A 12,945-nucleotide genomic window follows, 5' to 3' on the forward strand; every position below is an offset into this window, starting at 1 on the left:
AGAAGCAACCTAGAACTAAGGAGAAACTTCCTGACAGTGAGAACAATTAACTAGTGGTTTGCGTGGTCCGGTTGCTGGCATCTGCAGCGCGGTACTGATCCACGGACCGGGGGTTGGGGACCTTGGTTTATATGGCAACCTATGGTAAAATCAAATTCTTCTAAATTCTATAGTCTACGGCACTATCGGTTTGGTCAAGTACAGTGGTTCTCAACCTTTTTAATGCCGCGACCCCCAACCAGTCGTAAGTCGAGGACTACTCAACCGGTCGTAAGTCGAGGACTACTCAACTGGTGCAGCACTGTTTGCAGAATGGGACTTTTGGCAGGCTCAGCAGGGCAGAGACGGCCTGGACAATTCCTATTGGCTTTTGAAAGCCAATAGAATGAGACTCTATTCAAGAGAGTCTATTCTATTGGCTTTCAAAAGCCAATAGAATAAAAGGGAGTAGCACAGCTAAGGAAAAGGGGGAAAAAATGGTGGACTGCGTTGTTTGGCGACCCCCGTGAAATGGTTGTTCGACCCCAAATGGGGTCCCGACCCACAGGTTGAGAACCACTGGTCTAGTAATTAAGGCACCAGGCTAGAAAAATCGGAGACTGTGAGTTATAGTTCTGCCATATCCATGAAAGCCACCTGGGTGATCTTGGATCAGTCACAAGGAGTTGGTGATTTCTAGTCCCACCTTAACCATGAAAGTCAGCTGGATGACTTTGGGCCAATCACCAGGAGTGGGTGAGTTCTAGTCCCATCTTAGCCGTGAAAGCTGGCTGAGTGTCTTTGGGCCAATCACCAGGTGGCCGTGAGTTCTAGTCCCCCCTTAGCCATGAAAGCTGGAATAGTAACTTTGGGCCAATCACCAGGAGTGGGTGAGTTCTAGTCCCACCTTAGCCATGAAAACTGTCTGGGTGACTTTGGGCCAATCACCAGAAAACAGTGAGTTCTAATCCTCCTTCGTCGTGAGGCTGACTGTGTCAGTCACTCTCTCTAAGCTCAAGCCACCTCGCAGTGTTATTATTGTGGGGAAAATAGGAGGAAGGTGTGTTGCATAATAATAATAGTAATAAAGTTGGAAGGGACCTTGGAGGTCATTTAGTCCAACCCCCTGCTCAGGCAGGAAACCCTACACCATTTCGGACAAATGGCTGTCCAGTCTCTTCTTAAAAACTTCCAGTGTTGGAGCATTCACCGCTTCTGGAGGCCGGTGGTTCCACTGATTAATTGTTCTCACTGTCAGGAAGTTTCTCCTTAGTTCTAGGTTGCTTCTCTCCTTGGTTATTTTCCATCTGTTGCTTCTTGTCCTGCCTTCAGGTGCTTTGGAAAATAGCTTAATTCCCTCTTCTTTATGGCAGCCCCTGAGATCCAGGGGGTTGGACTAGAAGACCTTTAAGGTCCCCATCACCTCTAGAGTTCCATGTTCTATTCCCTCTTCAAGTTGGTCACTTTGAGTGATTTGTCAAAATAATAAAAGCAGGATGCAAATAGAAGAAATAATAAATACAATAATACTAAAAGAAAAGAAATGAAAAAGAAAAGAAATGAAAAAGAAAAGGAAAACGGGGTGGGAGAGAAAGACACCTTGCTAAGAGGCAGTCCTCCCCCCCCAACAATTTCAGGGTTCACCTACTCAGCCATGACCTCCAGCTGGAGACCTCCACCAAGAACCCCCCCTCCCTCCCCTTGAAAGGAAGGCGACCCAGCCCAGCTCAGGCAGTTGACAGAGGCACCAGTCCAGCCGGCTTCCCAACTCCTGGAAATTGCGCGCCTTTTGTCCAGCTCGGAGCCAGGCTCCTCCTTGCGTCTGGATTCCGCGCAGCCCCCGCGCCTCTTGCCTGCCCCGCGTGGGAAGAAGCCGCGCAAGGCAAAAGAACAAGGACTTTTCCCGGAGGCTGGAAAGCGAAGTGAAAAATCAGCTTCGTAAAAGCGGACCGGGTTCTTTTTGAAGTCACCGGAGGGGTGTGTGTGTGTGTGTGTGTGTGTGAAAGCGAAGCGCCTCCCCAAATCGGATTGGAATCGGTTTGCTTTCTCCTCCCCCGCCTGGGTGAAGCGCAAAGGACTTCTGGTAGCGCCGATTCGGGCCAAACTCCTATAGAAGCCAACGGAACCGGTGTGTCTTCCCCACCCAGATCTATAAATCCACGATAAACCCAACCTGATTGGTGTTGTGTGTGTGTGTGTGTGTGTGTGTGTAGTGTAGTCCTATAGAAGCCAACGGAACCGGTGTCTTTCCTACCCAGATCTATAAATCCACGATAAACTCAACCTGATTGGTGTATGTGTTTATGTGATTTTTTTTTTTAACGGTTCGGATCTGTTTTGACACCCGCAGCTCAACATTCAGAAGCGACTAAATTCTGATGGAAAACGCCCGTAAGCATCACTTTTCAAACACTAAAATACTATTTCTTCACCCCACAGGACAAAACAATAATAATAATAATAATAACAACAACAACAACAACTGGAGCACCACTTGAACACCATTGGCATTGACAAATTCGCTATTAGTCAATTGCAAAAGGCGGCCTTACTAGGAACTGCTTCCATCCTGCGACGATATCTGTAATACCATCAAACATCCACATCTGCCTATCCCAGATCCTGGGTAAGGACTCGATAGGTAGACAAAATGCCAAATCCAGTCTGAACATCTGGCTGACTGTGTGATGATCCATAATAATAATAATAATAATAATAATAATAATAATAATAATAATAATAATAATAATAAAGTTGGAGGGGACCTTGGAGATCATCTAGTCCAACCCCCTGCTCAGGCAGGAAACCCTATATTATTTCGGACAATAATTGGTTGATTAGCCCTTGGGCCATCTCAAAAGTGCCAAGTTCCAGAAACAAATTATTACTAACATTTGGTAAAAAAGCCATTTAAAACGGAATGAGATAAAATACCAATTTAAAATGAAATGAAACTCAGCATGCATAAAAACGTGGTGAAAGTGCATAAGATTTACAACCTCAGTTTTCAAATCTTTTGCAATCCGATCCTGCAAGTCAACTCCGAAGTTAAGTTCCCTGGCGCACAAAACGACCGTGACACGCCTTTTGACAGATCTGCAACCTCAAATCTGGAGACTGGATTACTACTATTTTAAAAATCGCTTGCAAACCCGGCCGAGCGGGGCACAAAAAGCGCACGAACGTAAAAGCTATCAGACCTAAACTGCAAAACTCCGAACGGCCACTAGGGGGGCGCCATGTAACTACTTGCTGCCATCTAGCGGTCGTTCAGATGTTCGCAGGCCCAGATCTGAGAATCGCCCACCCAAAAAAACCCCAAAAAACTGAAGCCGTTTGAATGTGGAGATCGGGTGTGCCAGATCCCATCGGATCCTTTTCTGCCTCCGACGGCCTCTTGCTACGTTGCCCGGGGTCATTCGGAGCGACGGCGTTGCGAAACGTTTGCAGTTTCGCAACCGACCCTTCGGAAGCGACTTTATATTAGGCCCGATAGATTTTATTATTTTTTTTTTTCCTTCTCCCACCTAGAAATTGTGGCTTCGTTTCGACGCGGGAACAACCCGATTGCGCAATAGCCACCCAAATCCCAAACTTTGCACTGAATGGAACGGTCGGATTTAACGAGCTAGGAATGGATCTAACGCTCCTCTTCGATCCCAAAGGCATTTTGCGATTTCCAGAAAGGGCCCCATCCGAGGTTGGGAATGGACGAAGGGACCGGGGGGGGGGGTCTGCGCCCCAAAGAGCTTGCGAATCTCCATACAAGGGCAGAGACAACATCTGCACGGATCCAGTTCAGCATCGCGGGCTCAAGTCCCATGGACCCCCCTCCCCCCCCAAATTCCTGCTCTCGCTTTGCAGCCCCCTCCTGTCCACCCGCCCCTGTTAAAACCCGTCCTTTCCCCAAACTCCCCCAAAGTTTTGAGCCAGCGAAAGAGAGAGAGAGAGAGGGAGAGAGAAAGAGAAAGAAAGAGGGGGGAGGGAGGGAGGAAAAAAGAGAGAGAAAGAAAGGGGGAGAGAGAGGAGGGAGGAGAGAGAGAGAAAGAAAGAGAAAGAGAGGGGAGAGAGAGAGAAAGAGAGTGAAAGAAAGAGAGAAAAAGGGAGGGAGAAAGAGAGAGAAAAAAGGAGAGAGAGAGAGAAGGGAAGAGAAAGAGTGAAAGAGGGAGAGAGAGAAAGAGAGGGAGAAAGAGAGAAAGAGGGAGGGAGAAAAGAGAAAGAGGGAGAAAGAGAGAAAGAAAGAGAGAGAAAGGGAGGACGGAGAAAAAAGAAAGGGAGAAGAAAGAAAAAGAGGGAGAGAGAGAGAAGGGAAGAGAAAGAGTGAAAGAGGGAGGAAGAAAAGAGAAAGAGAGAAAGAGGGAGGGAGGGAGAAAAAAGAGAGAGATGGAGAGAGAGAGAGAAGGGAAGAGAAAGAGAAAAAGGGAGAGAAAGAGAGAGAAAGAAAGAGAGAAAAGGAAGCAGAAAAGAGAAAGGGAGAAAGAGAGAAAGAAAGAAAGAGAAAGAGGGAGGGAGAAAAAGAGAGAAAGAAAGAGGGAGAGAGAGAGAGAGAGAGAGAGAGAGAAGGGAAGAGAAAGAGAAAGAGGGAGAAAAAGAAAGAGAGAAAGAGAAGGGAAGAGAGAGAGAGAGAGAGAGAGAGAAATTCCATGATTCCCAAATTCTTTTCAAGCCGGGACATTTTTTCTCTCTTTTTAAACCGGGAATCGCCCGCCACCGGTCCCCCTAAAAAAAAAAAAAAAAACCCCAAAAACAATAAAGCAGGAAATCACTTTTTTCAAAGGTGCTTAATTACCTAGGAAACAGCCAAAAGACACCTGGAAAACTCCCATCTCGTGGCTTCGCCGGGACAGGGACGGAGGGAGGGAAGGAAAGAGGGAGGGGAAAGAAAAGAAAAAAAAAACCACAAAAGGGCGCCCCTGAAGCTTCGCTTTCCTGCTTTTAGGCAGAGAGGAGGAGGAGGAGGAGGAGGAGACGGGGTCGCTGCGTGCCTTTCCTTCTTACAACCACCCGGAGGAACGCGCAGCTCCTTTCGAGCGACCCGCTAGCGCCGACTCCGCTCCTCTTCTCGCGGCCGCCGCTGGAGACGGAGGGAAAGGAGCCCTCCCCTCGCGGCCGGGGGGGGGAGGGGGTGGAGAGGCTGGGTGGGTGAGTGGGTGGGGGGGAGAGGCTCTACCACGCAAGCGCTAAGGCTGGGCAGGGGGAAGTGGAGCCAGGCCCCTGCCATGCGGAGCGGGGGGGGGGAGAGTGGGAGACGCGCCCTGAAGAATGGGGGGGGGACTCCGGTCCTTTGTCTCCTCCCTTCCCGTTGCCCCCCCCCAAGGACAGCATCCATCGCTGGAGGGTCTCCAGAAAAGATTGCAGAGCCATTTGTCCAGGGATGCTATAATAATAATAATAACAACAACAACAATAATAATAATAATAATAATAAATTGCCATTAGTCAATTGCAAAAGGCGGCCTTACTAGGAACTGCTTCCATCCTGCGACGATACCTGTAGTATCATCAAACATCCACATCTGCCTATCCCAGGTCCTGGGTGAGGACTCGATAGGTAGACAAAATGCCAAATCCAGTCTGAACATCTGGCTGACTGTGCGATGATCCATAATAATAATAATAATAGTAAAGTTGGAAGGGACCTTGGAGGTCATCTAGTCCAACCCCCTGCTCAGGCAGGAAACCCTATACCATTTCGGACAAATGGCTGTCCAGTCTTTTCTTAAAAACTTCCAGTGTTGGAGCATTCATAGTTTCTGGAGGCAGATTGTTCCACTGGTTAATTGTTCTAACTGGACAGGAAGTTTCTCCTTAGTTCTAGGTTGCTTCTCTCCTTGATTAGTTTCCACCCGTTACTTCTTGTCCTGCCTTCAGGTGCTTTGGAAAATAGCTTGATTCCCCCTTCTTTATGGCAGCCCCTGAGATCCAGGGGGTTGGACTAGAAGACCTTTAAGGTCCCCATCACCTCTAGGGTTCCATGTTCTATTCTGGGGTTCAGGCTGGGGACCAGCTTCCAGGTGGGGCTGGCACAGAGCAGTTAAGAGGAGACTTTGAAGGCTTAAAACCTCGAGCAATAAGGTCACACAGGGTAAAGCCAACCTGTGGGGGTGCTGGAACGGAGTAGGAGGGGATTGGAGGCTCTGGAGAGGGAAAGAATTCTTCCCCGGGGTGTGTGTGTGTGTGTGTGTGTGTGTGTACTTTATGTTACACATTTGCACGAAGTGCACACGTGTGTTCTATCTGTGGGCATGCAGGTGAGAAAAAGAAACAAGACGTTCTTTTGGGGTAAATCTGGACTGCAACATTCTGCAGGACCATTAGGTGGCAGCAAAGAGTCATCAGGGGTGGGTATCTTCTTTGCTGCCCTCTAATGGTCATCTGGACCCCACAGTCCTTGTCGTCGTCGTCGTCCTCCTCCTCCTCCTCCATCATTCCACAAACCCTACTCCCTTCTAGCACTGATGATGTTACTTAGTTGGGTAATGAAATGTCTGCAAGAAAACAAGCAAGATAAGAGAGCACCAAGGACCCCACAGTCGTCCTCCTCCTCCTCCTCCTCCTCCTCCTTCTCCTCCTCTCCACAAACCCTACTCCCTTCTAGCACTGATGACGTTACCTAGTTTGGTAATGAAACGTCTGCAAGGAAACCGCCAAGCTCAGAGAGCACCAAGGACCCCAGTTTCAACCCTGAGCTACTAATATTCCCCTTTATTTCAACTTTCCCTTGCGAATACCCCTGGAATGACACAAGGACCCCCTTATCTTTAGCATCTCCTCTGCAAGGAGATACGGTAAGACAGCCCTTCAGTAAGAGCTCAAAGCTGCCAAAACACTATTGTAAGATGACTCCTCCGAACTTCCTCCGCTAGCTAGCTAGACAGACTTCAAGAGTTGTTCCTTGTTCATTGGGGGAAGGGTGATCCTCCATTGTTCTGGCCCCAACATTTGTGAGAGGTGAGTCATGGGAGAAAAAAGTCTGAAGACTCTCAAACCACTCACGGACAGCAAAATAGAGCAAATGCCAACAAACACAGTAGCATTCATGAGGATTTCCTAGAAATGAATATTGCCCTTCCTAAGACTGAAATATCTTGAAAGGGTCCAGTAAAGGCCGGCGTAAAAACAGGACAGTTTGGTTTTTCTTTGGCTAAAGCCGCATCATGGAAACTGAACAAAAGAGAGAAGCAACTTAGAACTAAGGAGAAATTTCCTGACAGAACAATTAACCAGTGGAACAACTTGCCACCAGAAGCGGTGAATGCTCCAACACTGGATGTTTTTAAAAAGAGACTAGACTGCCATTTGAGGGGCTGTCACAGAGATGATACCACTCTAATGGCAGAAAGTGAAGAGGAACTAAAGAGCCTCTTGATGCGGGTGAAGAAGGAGAGTGCAAAAGTTGGCTTGAAACTCAACATTAAGAAAACCAAAATCATGGCATCCGGCCTTCTCAATTCCTGGCAAATAGATGGGGAAGAAATGGAGGTAGTGACAGATTTTATTTTTCTGGGCTCCAAGATCACCTCAAATGGGAACTGCAGCCAAGAAATTAAAAGACGCTTGCTCCTGGGGAGGAAAGCTATGGAAAATCTAGACAGCATGCTAAAAAGCAGAGACATCACCCTGCCAACAAAAGTGCGTATAGTCCAGGCCATGGTTTTCCCAGTTGCAATGTATGGCTGTGAGAGTTGGACCATAAGAAAGGCTGAGCACCAAAGAATGGAGGCCTCTGAACTATGGTGCTGGAGAAGACTCCCGCGAGTCCCCTGGATTGCAAGGCGATCCAACCGGTCAATCCTAGAGGAGATCAACCCCGACTGCTCTTTAGAAGGCCAGATCCTGAAGTTGAAACTCAAGTACTTTGGCCACCTAATGAGAAGGAAGGACTCACTGGAGAAGAGCCTCATGCTGGGAAAGACGGAGAGCAAGAGAAGAAGGGGACGACAGAGAATGAGATGGCTGGATGGAGTCACTGAAGCAGTAGGTGTGAACTTAAATGGACTCCAGAAGATGGTAGAGGACAGGAAGACCTGGAGGAACGTTGTCCATGGGGTCGCGATGGGTTGGACACGACTTCGCAATTAACAACAACACAGAGAAGAGGGGACGGACCTATTCTCCGACGCACCTGAAGGCCGGACAAGAAGTTGATGGATGGAAACGTCTCAAGATCCAACCTAGAAATGAATCAGGGGAACAGCCTGCCTCCAGAAGTTGTGGATGCTCCATCCCTGGAGGTTTTCAAGAAAAGATGGGCCAACCACATGTCTTGGATAGAGTCCCCAGGATAGAAGTAGGTGGCCTTCCAAGATCCTATTCCAAGTCTGGTATTCTGTATTGGTGGTGGTGGGCTATGGAAGGAGGGCGTGTTTAGGCTCCTTGGATGGAGAAGAAGAGAACATTAGGGGGTTTCCCATTGCCTTGAACCCTTTCCCTGGACTTTGAGGGAAGGGAGAAACATGAGGTGGAGGAAAGTCAATTTATTACAGCCGGGTGAAATAGTGTCCGGTTTCTCCATCAATCAGTTGGGGAATGTCGGCCTGTGGGGGGGGGGAGGTAAGGCAGGAGAAGGGTCTGTCCGCTGGCTGCTTCTCAACTTCCTAGCTTTTCTGACCTAATGATTAATCTCCCTGGGCTCCTAAAACAGGCCCAGCAGCTTAATCATTAGGCAGCCGAGGTTAAAATATTTGCAAGGGAGAAACGGCACACACACTGGTAAATAAATGTTGGTGGAGTAGACCAAAATGCACCCGATAAAAGAAGCGTTTGCCTCCTGCTGGGGATTATTTAAAAAAAAACAAAACAAATTTTATTTATAATACAGTTAAAAACAAACAAACATTGGATTTGACGTGACATTCCAGTACATACATTCTTATCAGATTATTCCACTTTTTACAATCAATTCTTCCTCTCTACATATACATCTAAGTTTTATGTACAATACTTGTTCTAAAATAACATGTCTTTCTATCTTAATATTCATCTTTAATCCCGACCGTCCTCTTCAAATTCCTCCAGCGGTAAAATTTATCCCAGGTTTCATAATAAACTGATCCACATTTGTCTTTTAATATCATTGTGAGCCTGTCCATTTCCGCACGTGCTAATATTTTATGTATTAACTCTTCCTCTGTGGGAATTTCCTTGCTCTTCCATTTTTGCTCCTTGTTTTGCAGATAGAAAATCAGATTATTTCATTCTCATAGAAGGCAAAGAACAGATTAATACCATTGCAGGAAACGCTGTACCATTATCTGAAACGGCTTCAGCAGGAGATTGAACTACTAGAAGATCTCTTAAGGTCCCTTCCAACTCTATTACTCTGTTCTGTTCCATTCTGTATTGCTTTATGCTCACTTTTATAAAAGGCTTCAAGATTTTCATAAAGGCATCCTCTACTACCTCACGATCTTGGCAACTTAACTTTAACAAGATGCGGTGAACTTTGACTCCCAGAATTTTCCAGCCAGCTGGGAGTTGAATCCATACATCATGAAATTGTCAAACTTGGCAGACACGGCTCCATGTTATCCCCTTAAGCACCTGGAAATTTTCAATTTAATGTTGTTCAAAACAACATTAGTGCACTATCTCTGTGCAGCTGCTTCCAAGTGAAATATACAATTCCTCTTCTCCAGCGTGGAATTTTCCAGTTAACCTTTTGTGGCATGAAATTTTCCAAACAACACTCCCTGTGTTTCCTCACCTTCTTTTCTCTTATCAAAAGAAAAACGAAATTAAATAATGGTGTATCACTTCTTAGACCAGAATATCCATTGTTAGGGGGAAAAAAATATTTTACTTGCATAAAAAAATTATGGTGACCAAAAATATATATATATTATTAGTCAAGTATAATAAGCCATTGCAAATAATACGGGGGGATGTACAATTAAGAAAACATGTACTATCACAATGATTACAATGAAACTAAACATGGGGGGGGAACCCACCACTATGTTCAGAGGATTGCAATTTAAAACTGTAGGATCGCGCCATCTTTCTTTAAAATCGTGAAATAGAAATGAAACAGAAGTTTCCTAAGTGGTCATTCATACCTATTCAAAGTTAAGCAAATTAAAATGCAGTTTTATAGATTCTACTACATACTGCATAATACGCATGCATACAGCTTCCTGGGAATATAATAATAAAGTTGGAAGGGGCCTTGGAGGTCATCTAGTCCAACCCCCTGCTCAGGGAGGAAACCCTATACCATTTCAGACAAATGGCTGTCCAGTCTCTTCTTAAAAACTTCCAGTGTTGGAGCATTAACTGCTTCTGGAGGCAGGTTGTTCCACTGGTTAATTGCTCTAACTGTCAGGAAATTTCTCCTTAGTTCTAGGTTGCTTCTCTCCTTGATTAGTTTCCATCCTGTCTTCCGGCGCTTTGGAGAATAGCTTGACTCCCTCTTCTTTGGGGCAGCCCCTGAGATATTGGAACACAGCTATCATGTCCCCCCTCATCCTTCTCGTTAAACTAGACATACCCAATTCCAGCAACCAGTCTTCATATGTTTTAGTCCCCTGATCATCTTTGTTGCTCTTCTCTGTACTCTTTTTAGAGTCTCAGCATCTTTTTTACATCATGGTGACCAAAACTGGATGCCGTATTCCAAGTGTGGCCTTACCAAGGTATTGTAAAGTGGTATTAACACTTCACGTGGTCTTGATTCTATCCCTCTGTTAATTGCAACCTAGCACTGTGTTGGCTTTTTTGGCAGCTGCAGCACATGGCTGGCTCCTATTTAAAGGATCGTCCACTAGGACTCCGAGATCCCTCTCACAGTTACTACTATTGAGTTGAGGTACCACCTATACTATATCTGTGCATTTGGTTTTTCTTGCCTAAATGTAGAACCTTATTTTTTTCACCATTGAATTTCATTTTGTTAGATAATTAGATAGTTAAGAAGAGACTGGACAACCATTTATCAGAAATTATATAGAGTCTCCTGCTTGGGCTGGGGGCTGGACTAGAAGACCTCCAAGATCCCTTCCAGCTGTGTTTTGATTGAAATACACTTCTGATTAAAGAGCGCTGGTGTAGACGGGATTGTATGTATCATACATTGTTTTTACTATAGGGACCCTAACATTCTTTTAATCTATTTTGACTTATGTATTTATGCAATCCTGCTATAAATCCTCAGTTAAACAATGATAAATGTCCTAAACAAGATAAATCTCCAGGCTGAGAATGTTTTGTCTTTATCAGATAAAAAAAATCTTGGCTGGCTGGCTATTTAGAAATACTCCAGACAAGTTTTCCAGTGCTACATCATGTAGAAGGAAGGAAACCCTTACAACATTTGCCTCTCCCCCCAACTTTTGGTGATGGGGATAATCTAAGAATAAAATCTGTTCCTTAAAAAGGATTACTGCAAATGGGAAAGTCATTACTGACGATAGTCTGAAGCTACAACCCTGATTTTGTGTTAATCAGCCAAGTCAGAACAAGAGTCGAGGCAGGAGACATATTTCCCATCTGAACTTCCAACGTCTTAGTGTGATAAATTATTGTTGAGTTGAGGTATCAACAAATAAGACTTGTGTAATTTTACTAAAATTCTAGAATGTGATGTTTCAGATTCCTGGCCGGGCTAACTGCTTCATTGTCGTCTGTGAACATTTAAATGATTCCTATTTAATTTGATTTGGATTATTTTTATCCCGCCTTTTTATTATTATTTTTTTTATAAATAACTCAAGGCAGGGAACATACCTAACATACCTTCCTAACCCTGTTTTCCCCGCAACAACAATCCTGTGAGGTGGGGTAGGCTGAGACAGACTGATCCAAAGCACCCAGTAAGCTTTCATGTCTAAGGCCACACTAGAACTTACAGTCTCCTGGTTCCTAGCCTAGTATCTTAACCAGGGGTAGGCAACCTTGGCTCTTTTATTACTCGTGGACTTCAACTCCCAGAATTCCTGAGCCAGCCTGGCTCAGCTTGGAAACCTCTCCCTTTCCCCTCAGCGTGGCTGGCTCAGGAATTCTGGGAGTTGAAGTCCACGAGTCATAAAAGAGCCAAGATTCCTCACCCCTGCCCTATATCAGGGGTCCTCAACCTTGGTTTTTTTATAACTTGTGGACTTCAACTCCCAGAATTCCTCAGCCAGCATGGCTCAGCTTGGAAACCTCTCCCTTTCCCCTCAGCCTGGCTGGCTCAGGAATTCTGGGAGTTGAAGTCCACGAGTCATAAAAGAGCCAAGGTTGCCTACCTCTGGCCTAGGCCTAGGCCGCTTTATGACTCGTGGACCAACTCCCAGAATTCCTGAGCCAGCATGGCTGATTGGAAACCTCTCCCTTTCCCCTCAGCATGGCTGGCTCAGGAATTCTGGGAGTTGAAGTCCACGAGTCATAAAAGAGCCAAGGTTTCCCTCATGCTGGCTCAGGAATTCTGGGAGTTGAAGTCCACAAGTCATAAAAGAACCAAGGTTCTCCACCCCTGCACTAGATCCATAACAATGGCCTATTTAAATCATATGACAATCAAACTTTATTGATCTTTTCTTTTTTCATGTACAAATGGCTATTTGCAGGAAATATCAGTACCAATTTGGAAATTGCTCCAGGCTTTGGTAAGTCCAAGTGTTTGTTGTGTCTGGGAATGAAGTTGATTTATTTGTGGCTAAACTGCAGTTGTGATGTGGGAGAATCCTTTGGGTGGCAAGGAGCTCAAATCCATCCTAAAGGAAATTGATCCTCACTGTCCTCGTCTTGTGGAAAGGACTCCTATGAATTCCAGAGGGTTTAGCAGAGAGATTTATTGCGCAGGTTCAGAAGCTATAGCAACAAGCAATTCTGAACCCCGGGCCGGTTCAGACTTCAGTTTTATACTTTCTCTTTCTCAGGAACAAAGGAATACACACATTGTGATACATTAGGTTAGTTTCTCAGGGGTATACAATGGAGAGTTTGCTACATACATTGTATCCAAGTGCAATGCGCATTAGGTTAGTC

At 45.5% G+C, this 12,945-nt stretch overlaps 2 protein-coding genes across 2 annotated transcripts in view; both read right to left on the reverse strand.

Moving 5' to 3' along the window:
• The window catches only part of LAMB1 (laminin subunit beta 1), a 78,541-nt gene extending 73,484 nt beyond the window's left edge, over positions 1 to 5,057 (reverse strand). The window contains exon 1 of the mRNA XM_039354490.1: positions 4,769 to 5,057. Within this exon, the coding sequence (XP_039210424.1) occupies positions 4,769 to 4,805 (37 nt within the window). The 5' untranslated portion in view covers positions 4,806 to 5,057. The remainder of the gene's footprint in view (positions 1 to 4,768) is intronic.
• Positions 5,058 to 9,024: 3,967 nt separating this feature from the next.
• The window catches only part of LAMB4 (laminin subunit beta 4), a 59,740-nt gene continuing 55,819 nt past the window's right edge, over positions 9,025 to 12,945 (reverse strand). Inside the window, exon 36 of the mRNA XM_039354492.1 lies at positions 9,025 to 9,695. The gene's annotated coding sequence lies outside the window, so the exon portion shown is untranslated. The remainder of the gene's footprint in view (positions 9,696 to 12,945) is intronic.

This window comes from Crotalus tigris, unplaced genomic scaffold (assembly GCF_016545835.1).
Source record: "Crotalus tigris isolate CLP2741 ecotype Arizona unplaced genomic scaffold, ASM1654583v1 scf7180000018553.2237530, whole genome shotgun sequence".
In the NCBI taxonomy this organism is placed as follows: Eukaryota; Metazoa; Chordata; class Lepidosauria; order Squamata; family Viperidae; genus Crotalus; species Crotalus tigris.